Source organism: Carlito syrichta, unplaced genomic scaffold (genome assembly GCF_000164805.1).
Source record: "Carlito syrichta isolate Samal-C Ts95f unplaced genomic scaffold, Tarsius_syrichta-2.0.1 Scaffold288166, whole genome shotgun sequence".
NCBI classification, from domain to species: domain Eukaryota; kingdom Metazoa; phylum Chordata; class Mammalia; order Primates; family Tarsiidae; genus Carlito; species Carlito syrichta.
The window spans coordinates 33327-42546 of record NW_007232262.1 but is presented as its reverse complement, the minus strand read 5'-3'; the positions used below and the strand labels follow the sequence as shown (position 1 = coordinate 42546).

The following is a 9220-nucleotide window of genomic DNA, read 5'->3' as shown; positions in this document are numbered from 1 at the left end:
CCGGAGCCCAGCAGGTCGAGGTTGCGGTGTCTGGGAGTGGCCACTGCACTCCAGTCTGGGTGACAGAGTGAGACTCCAACTCAAAAAAAAATTAAAAATAAAAATAAATAAAAATAAAGGTACCACAGCTCTGAAAGGTCAAGTGATTTGCCCAGGTAACACAGCCAAGGAGAGACAGAGCCAGAATTTAACCCAGGGATATCTAATACCAAAGCCTTTTGTCTAAATCAGTGGTTCTGTCCAGGCCAGCAATACCATCACCTGGGAATTTGTTATAAATGCGAATTCCCAGGCCCCATCCAGCTCTCCCAATCAAAAATTATGATCTCAAGACCCAGAAATCTGTGTCTTAACAAAACCTCCAGGTGATGGTGTTTGCATGCTGAGTTTTTTGTTTGGTTTGTTGGGTGGTTGGGTTTTTTTGAATCAGAGTCTCACTCTGTTGCCTAGGCTATAGTGCAGTGGCACGCTCACGGCCACCACAGCCTCGACCTGCAGGGGTCAGGCGATCCTGCACATCAGCCTTCCTAGTAGCTGGAACTACAGGCATACACCACCACACCCAGCTAATTTTTTTATTATTGTGGAGATGACATCTTGCCGAGTTGCCCAGGCTGGTCTCGAACCTGTGGGCTCAGGCAATCCTCTCACCTCGGCCTCCCAAAGTGCTGGGATTATAGACGTGAGCTACCATTCCCTGCCCATGCTGGACTTTTGAGAACCACTAGCCCAAGTGAATAGGCAACAGAAGATAGAATCCACTCTCTCTCCTCCTCCCCGGCATCTTCCTCAGTAGCCTCTCTGCTACCTACCTGAGCATTTGTAAATGTCCTGGGGGTCCGTACCAGCAGGTAGTGGCAGGTGTTTCACCCAGGACTTCCCTGCACTTGAACGGTGTCCTCTTTCCTGGGACACTGCCAGTCCTTGTCTAAGGCAAGCAGGTCTGACTCCACAGCCTCCTCATCCTCAAAGGTGTCTCGACAAATAGAAGCCACCACCTCCTCTCCCTCTGATTGAACCACCTCCTCACTTGGGATCAGCCCTCTCTCCTGCTCTCCTGAGCCATCCAGATCCTGGCCCAGGCTGCCTCTGTCTCTAGGCTCTCCAGATGGGGAACATCGTTCTCTGGGAAGAAGAGGTAACCTCCTGTCAGGTCAAGTTCTCCCTTATTCCAGGACCGTGGACAGCACCAGCCACCTCTGTCTCGCCTTTCTAGATGCCATCTGGATCCAAGACCCAAGCAAGGGTCTTGGTGTGGGATGAGGAGCGAGTGCTTGGGTGACACCGACAAGTGGAATGAGAGCCTGACTTCTGCTGACACTACAGACGTGTGTTTTGAAGGTGGGAGAAGCCTGAAGCAGTCACCAGTCCTTCATCTTGACAGGTGGGTGGGTTTTCCTTATGAAAGTTCAGGACACGCTTCTAAATCCAGGTGAAATCTGGAGATGAGCTGGGTCAACTGAAGAGGGAAGGCTGTGACTCTAGCCCCATGAAAGCAAAAACGGAGTGTAGGTGGCCCGGCACAGTGAGTCATGCCTGTAATCACAGCACTTTGGGAGGCCAAGCCAGGAGGATTGCTTGAGCCCAGGAATTCAAGACCAACCTGGACAACATAGTGAGACTTTGTCGCTACAAAAAAAAAAAAAAAAAACCTCCAAAAATTAGCCGGACATGGTGCTATGCACCTGTGTCTCAGCTGTGCAGAAGACTGTGGCAGAAGGATCACCTGAGTCCAGGAGGCTGTGATGAGCATGATTGTGCCCCTGTGCTCCAGTCTGGGCAACGGAGTAAGACCCTGACTCAAAAATAAAATAGGAGTGCAGGAAAGAGGAGAAACGAGAAAGATGAATGATGAGGGCAGGAGGAGACTTACTCAGATGAACAGCAGCAACTGTCCCCAGCAGGAGAAGGGGAAAGAGCAGAGGGCATTTCATATCTGCTCAGTCTTATGGCCAGGACACAGCACCACCTTCCTCCTTGGGACTGTCCTCGTCCTGGCGTGTAGTATAGATGAAATGTTCGTTTAATTGCTCGATAAGAGAGCAAACTAGATTGCTTTCTCCCCCTCCAGTGACAGACCCTGAACTGGAGAATCCGCAAAAGGAAAGGAGTGAGGGGGTTAGGGGGAGAAACGACTTAGGTACCAAAGTCCCTGTGACCTCCCATCTCCATCACTACTCTCTTTGACCACACCCAGCTGGAGCCTTGTCCCTGCAGGGCCAGGACTGATTTCACTCACGATGCAGAAGGAGAAGGGGGAGAGGCAGTGGCCATGATGTCCCTAGGCCTCCTGGGTGTTTACCATGTAGGCTGCTGCTTCCTCCCTGGCCCCAGACTCTTCATCCCTGGGCGGTCAGGAGAGAATTCACCTCCTGTGAGTCTGAGGCCTCCACTTTCAGTACCTGTGGCTGCTGGGCTCCAGAAGCAGCACTTATACTGGCTTTTGGGGAAGAAGGAAGAGGCCAGGATGATTGCCCCAGGCCGGGGTAGGAAACAGCAGACTGATAACAAAGCGTGTTCAGTCTTCTCTGCCCTGGACCCTGCCTCCTGGGGCCTACTGCTAATGTATACGGGTGCCCACACACCCTGGTTTGCTTACCAGGGTCCCAGATGTGACGCCTGTTGTCTAAGTGCATTATTATCAGCACCCCTAGAGGCTCCAGTCTGAACAATACGCCTTAACCCCAGGAGCAGCTCCTGCTAGTCGGTACCCCAGGAAGTGAAGTGAAGATCCCGGGGAGCTGGCAGGAGGCCGTGAGGGGGAGAGGGAGAAGGTGAAGGGTAGCCTCAGCCCTCCCGAGCTCGTATCTACACTAGGTCACATCCCTGACCCCCGCCTCTACTTCATCTCCAGCAGGCATGTGGGATTATTCCTACATAACAAATGTAAAAACCAGGATCAGAGAGAGAAAGCCACCTGTCAATGTAAAACATTCATGATGAACGAAATACCAATTTTTTTTTTAGTTGAAGTCTTCTCACTCTGTTGCCCAGGCTAGAGGGCAGTGGCACACTCATGGCCATCACAGCCTTGACCTGCTGGGCTCAAGGGATCCTTCTGCCTCATCCTTCCAAGTAACTGAAACTACAAGCATGCGCCGCCATGCCTGGCTAGTTTTTTTTATTTATTGTAGAGACAAAGTCTCACCACGTTGCCCAGCCTGGTCTCGAACCCCTGAGCTCAGGCAATTCTCTCACCTCGGCCTCCCAAAGTGCTGGGATTACAGGCTTGAGCCACCGTGCCCAGTCAAAATACCAAAATTTTAACTAATGCAGCTGTAGTCAAAGTTACTGCAGTCAAAGAGAGGCCAGTGCATGCTAAGCCTTGATTTGGCCATATCTCTCTGCCAAGAGCCAGGGCACTTGTCAGGTTGGATGACTCGACTTGGAGATAGCCTGTGGGCAGGGCAGATTTGCTCCCCAAATTCCAGCTCAGCCCTTCAGAGCTTAGAGCAGCAGGGACAGGTAGCCCAGAGGATGGAAGAGCCTGGATTTCTTCCCCACCTCAGCTCTGCAAGGGACCCACAAATGCAGAAGTAGCTGAGAAGACTCATCTGGGCCTGATTGCAGAGTAACGGCCTTGGCCATTATCTCCCTGGCCCAACGGACAGGACCCTCTGCTGATCTACCTGACTGTGGGTGGCTTGGCCCAGTCCAGGGCACAGGAACCCGGCTTCCAGGTTTCAAGTTTGAGACTTCCCTAGTGGGGAAGAGGGGAGGGAGAGATGCCCCCGACCATTATTCCCCTTCATCCGGGACCCAGGCTGGGGGCATCATTTGACTTGGGGGTTGGGATGACCAATCGGGTTGGCTGTCTGTGAGCCAGCATCACCTTAAGGTTTTACACAGGTTGTCTCATTGTACAGATGAGGAAATAGCATATCAGAGAGCTTAAACCAGTTGCCCAAGATCACACAGCAGGTCAGAGACAGGCCAAAACCCAAATCTTCCAACTTCTTATCCCCAACACCAGCTGCCTTTCCCCGACCTCCTCTCCTCAACCTCTGTCCTGGACAGACTACTCTCACCCTGATCATGGGCAAAGACATGCCAATGGCCTCAGTGACCTTGTCAGTGACCACAATGATTTCTGTCTGATTTAAAACCAGAAACTATATGTATATATAATATACAAATATTTAAGGCGATATTTCTTTAAAATGGAAAATTAATGCAAAACATTTATGATAAACAAAATATCACTTTTTTTTTTAGTTGGAGTCTCTGTCTGTCGCCCAGACTGGAGTGCAGTGGCATGCTCACGACCACCGCAGCCTCGACCTGCTGGACTCAGGCAATCCTTCCACTTCAGCCTTCCAAGTAGCTGGAACTACAAGTAGCTGGAACTACAGGTGTATGCACCACCATGCCTGGCATGCACCACCATGCCCAACTAGTTTTTTTATTTATTGTAGAGACAGGTCTCACCAAGTTGCCCAGACTCAATATATATATTGAGTTGGGGGAGTCTCACTCTGTTGCCCAGCACCCCTAAAGGTTGAAGTGCAATAATGGCACAGATTACAGCTCACTGCATTCTCAACTTCCTGGGTTCAGATGATTCCTCTACCTAAGCCTCTTAAGTAGCTAAGACTACAGGCATGGGCCCCCCTGCCCTGCTAATTTTCTGATTATTTTATAGGAAGAGGTGTCACTATGTTCCCCAGGCTGGTCTCGAACTCTTGGACCCAGGTGAGAGCTCTTGGACTCAGGTGATCCTCCCACCTTGGTCTCCCAAAGTACTGGGATTACAGGCATGAGCCACTGCGCCTGTGCTGAAATAATATTCTTGAAGATCTACCATGGACAAGACACTATGTTTCATTAAGCCTGGCTAATTTTTTTTTTTTTTTTTTTTTTTTTTTTGTAGAGAGAGGGTTTCACTATGTTGCCCTGGCTGGTCTCAAACTCCTGGCTTCAAGTGATCCTCTTGCCTTGGCCTCCCAAATTGCTGGGATTGCATACATGAACCACTACACCTGACCTAATTTTTGCTTTCTAGAAAACCTTTTCAATGGATGTATAACACATAACCTGCAGAGTGCACTGTAGGGTGGACTGCTCATAGGAATTTTTCAGTGAATTTACCAATGCAACCACAACTACATCAAGATACAGGACAAGACTAGGAGTCTTGCAGCCTCTTTCATGTCTCCTCCTCCTTTTATTTTTGTTTTGACCCAGGGTCTCACTCTGTCATCTAGGCTGGAGCTCAGTGTCATGATCACAGCCCAGCACAGCCTCGACCTCCTGGGCTCAAGTAAACCTTCCACCTCAGCCTCCTGAGTAGCCTGGACTACAGGTGTATGCCACCACACGTGGCTAGTTTTCTGATTTTTTTATAGAGACGAGGTCTTGCTGTGTTGCCCAGGCTGTTCCAAACTCCTGGACTCAAGCAACCCTCCCACTTCAGTCTCCCAAAGTGCTGGGATTACAGGCACGTAAAGGAGTGCAAAGATACAGGTGGTCCTGGCAATACCTGCCACACAGGTTCCCAGTCACGGGGTGTCCTATGAGAAGGATTACTGGAGCCCATCGTCAATCGCCAAAAGGCCCCAGGCCCCACCGCATCCTCCATCCTCCTCCGGAAGTGGTGGCAACTTCTGACCCTTCTGTGACAGGCATGGCAGGGGGAGAGAGAATAACGGCCGAAACTTCAGGGGTGGGCTAAGCAGAGTGAATCAACGATCAGAGGAAACAAGAGATCCAGTTTAGTAAAGCAATTTTATTGTCGAGAGGCAGAGGGAGGGGCCACAGGCAGGGGAAGAGAGGCAGCTGCCCAGGATGGGGTGGGCGGCTCTGAACTCCTGACGGGGACCAGTTCAGTAGGAGCAGATGAAGGGACGTCTTCTGCCGCAGTGAGATCGACGCCACCGGCCTCCTGTGAGAGCAGAACAGGAAGGGACCTGCAGCCTCTTGTCCATTCCACTCGGCCCCCAGAACTGCCTTTCCCTCTTCCATCCTCACACCTCAGCAGAGACAGAGTTTAGAGACCCAGAAAGCCCCTCCCTCTAAGGGCCAGGCTCTTCCTAGCACCTCCTCCATGGGGCGCATCCCACCTCCCAGGCCTCCCCACCACTCATGCTCTGTCCCATCTCACCTCGGGTACACAAGGTCACACACCGGCCACGGCTGGCCCAGGGCTGGCCAGCAGCCCAGTATGCAAAATTCCAGCGGCTGCCATCAACCCAGCGAAAGCGTTTGCAGAAAGCCTGGGGAGGACAGGAGGGGACAAGGTGAATTGGGGCTGGGACCTAGGGAGGGTGGAGAGGCAGAGCTGGGCCTGTGCCCACCAGCTCCTCCTGCTGCTGCCGGGCCATGGGCCCTTGCCTACTGAACCATGATGGGCACTGTCCTGGTCATCCGAAATGTCTACCTACAGTGCTCGTCACATCATAGTCTGTGTATCCCAGTGACATGCTCGTTCTTCTGGCCCAAACAAGAGGTTGGGCAAGGGGGTGCCAACCCCTCCTAGAAATGAAACAGGTCCACCGTCTTGCCCAAGTTACATAGACAGCCAGAGGCAGAAGGAAACATGGACAATGCCAAGGCAGTCCCCTCAGTGTTTCACCGAAGTGTCCAAATGTCCCTGATGCTTCAGGGAACCACAGAAGAGAAACACAGGCCAATCTGTAGCATGTGGAGCCCTGGCCGAGGGTCCAGAGGTGCCCCCCACCTAGAGGTGGCGCCCCTCTTACCCAGCCTGTGATCCTGCCTCCGATCCAGACTTGGCCCTGGTTGAGCACGCTGACTGAGCACTGTAGTCGGTAGTTAAAGCTGAAGCTGTGGATGGAGACCAGATTGCCCCGGTAGCATTTCCGGCAGATATGCTGCAGGGCAGAATAAAAGCGGCAGAATGGAGTGCTTCTCCCATATTCATGGACTCACGGGACTGTAGTCTCCAAAATGCATGCCCTCCCGCTCCCCTGCCACAGCCATTTGAAGGCTGGAGGCCAGAATGCCACTTCTGTCTCCACGTGGCCCTCCCTTCTTACCCCAAGATCTCTGGCTTCTGCTGACACCCCCAGGGCCCACGAGGGGGAAAGAAGCCAGGGATACAAAGGCTGAAGGTGGAAGACTGGAGACTGGTTTCTCACCAGCCTCAGCCATGCCCCCGGGCCTCAGCCACAAGCCGCTCACCTGAGCTCTATTAAACTTCCTTGCACTTTTCACCAGGAGGTAGCGGCGGCAGGGCTTGCACCCCGGGCTGCCCACCAGTTTTACTGTGTCCTCTTCTTTAGGACACTGAAGGTCCCCGTCTGTCTCATCCAGGGTCTCTTCCTCAGGGTCATCTTCATCTCCAGAGCCCCCCCCCTCCTCCTCCTCCAGCAGTGCCAACTCCCCAGAAGGGGTCTCCTCAGCCCCCCGTGCTGGCATCTCCCCATCCTCAGGCAGGCTCTTAGCTTCTGAGGGGCTCTCAAAGTCAGCAGTTTCAGCATCTGGCAGGGAGAAAGTGTCCTTCCTTCCCATGTCTCTTCTCCACCCCAGAACCATGGACAGCTCCCGCTTTGCCCCGGGCATCTGAGCACTCAACCCTGCCTGGGAGGAGAGGAACCTGGGAGACCCCAGGCCTCCCACAAGGTCAAGGTGGTTAAGAGTGAGGCCTTAGAGTCAGGTAGTAGTGGGTTTGGGCACTGGTTCCACCATCCACTAGCTTTATTCGGTTTGTGAAATGAGTGGACAATACTACCTACCTCATGGGAATGCTACGGGGGTTAAAGGCGATAACACCTCGAAAATACTGAGCACTCCATACTCAGTGACCTCAAAGGAAGTATCACACACACAAGACAAAATTGAGAATGTCACACCAGAATTAGCATCATGCAGAAAGGACAAAATTGGGAATGTCACAGTAGAACCAAAATCGCAGACATAACAGATGCCCTGAGGTGTCCTTTCAACTCCTGGCTATAGCATCCCTGTCACTTTAAGTGAACAGAGATTTTGAAATAGGAGCTGATCAGAGAAGGGGGTGGGCGTGTGACTCTGACCCCAGCTACTATAGAAAAGAACAAAATCAAGAAAGAAAGACTGAAAGCAAAGAATACTTACTCAGATGAAGAGCAGAAACTGCCCCAAATAGCAGGGCCAGAAGTAGGGGGAGTTTCATCTTGGCTTTGTCCTGCAATAGAGAACGCAGTTTGTCACCAACACATGCGCGCGCACACACACATCACAGACACACCGTTAGGGAACCATGGGAGTGAGGTGGAGAAAAAGAAGCATGAATAGAAATCAGAAAGGGCCAGAAAAGTTCACGCTGAGCCCAGCTCCTGACACTCTGGGACCCAGAAGCAGGGGCCTCTCTCTAAACAGAATGAAGCAGACCCTGAAGTGGCCAAGCAGTCTCTCCTGTGGGCCTGGAAGGAAGAAGGGAATATGATGCCCATTTATTTGTACTTAACGGGTTCTGCGGGAGAAGCGAAGATTATTAGCCTTCCTAGGAATGCACAGCACTTTGAAGGTACGTCCCCTCCTCAGAGCTCAAAATGCCACCCACCATGCCACTCCCTGCCCCTCCGCCCCTGTCCTCTACCTTCTGCCCTCCTCAGCTTTCACTTACCTCTGAAGGAATGCGCACAACAGAGGTCAAGACATGCTGCCCCTGTTGACACCTGAAAGCCACACACAGATCCCCGTCTCCTACCCCCTCGCCAGCCCTCCAGAAAACATCAGCCTTGGCCAGGCACCTCCCAGGGGATTAAACTGTCACCAGAGTCAACTCCACCACAAGAGAAAACACTCACCTGCTCAGAAGTCTTCTGGGGTATGCAGGGATTCCCAAAGCTCAGACCCACTGCGTTCCATCTCACAAAGTCATTTTATAGAGGGACTTTGGAGGAAGTTCCCCCTGGGGAAGGAGGGCTAGCCTCAGTCAGAGGGAGATGGGGGAGCTGATAAGGACCATTTCTTCACTGCCTGGGGGACCCCACTCATTCACTCATGCTCTCCTGACACCCGTTTCAGGAGCCTGGGGGCCACCTGGAACTGCTCTGGGCCAGGGTTCTGTTCCTGGGTTGCACTTCAGAATCAAGTAGGGAGCTTTTTCCAAGATACACATCTTTCCCACTTTACTGGTGGGGATATGAATTGCCACAGACATCTTGGGAACAAATCTATCCATATCTATTAGAATTAAACATGCACAGCCGGGCTCGGTGGCTCAGCCTGTAATCCCGCGCCTTTGGGAGGCCGAGGTGAGTGGATTGCCTGAGCC

The 9220-nt window shown here is 52.2% G+C and overlaps 1 protein-coding gene and 1 pseudogene across 2 annotated transcripts; both read right to left on the bottom strand.

Annotated features, from left to right (window-relative positions):
- Positions 1–1934, bottom strand: part of LOC103255482 — a 6702-nt pseudogene extending 4768 nt beyond the window's left edge.
- Positions 1935–5822: 3888 nt separating this feature from the next.
- LOC103255479 (bone marrow proteoglycan) lies at positions 5823–8113 on the bottom strand. 2 transcript variants are annotated; one of them, XM_008053448.1, is made up of 5 exons: positions 8056–8113; positions 7141–7439; positions 6699–6830; positions 6101–6212; positions 5823–5881 (listed from the first exon to the last, which is right to left on the bottom strand). In XM_008053448.1, exons 1-5 carry the CDS (start codon positions 8111–8113, stop codon positions 5823–5825), a joined length of 660 nt encoding a protein of 219 aa, XP_008051639.1. The 2 variants fall into 2 exon arrangements, with proteins under 2 accessions (XP_008051639.1, XP_008051640.1); XM_008053449.1 differs by having other exon boundaries at positions 7174–7439.
- Between the last annotated feature and the right edge of the window lie 1107 nt (positions 8114–9220).

What these genes read in the sequence shown, in the direction of transcription:
- LOC103255479 (XM_008053448.1), bottom strand. Translation starts at nt 8,113, where the DNA reads ATGAAACTCCCCCTACTTCTGGCCCTGCTATTTGGGGCAGTTTCTGCT. An exon ending in GGAAGTTTAATAGAGCTCAG is followed by an intron (nt 6,831 to 7,140) that starts GTGAGCGGCTTG and finishes TCTGCCCTGCAG; the next exon opens with CATATCTGCCGGAAATGCTA. An exon ending in TGTGACCTTGTGTACCCGAG is followed by an intron (nt 5,882 to 6,100) that starts GTGAGATGGGAC and finishes CTGCTCTCACAG; the next exon opens with GAGGCCGGTGGCGTCGATCT.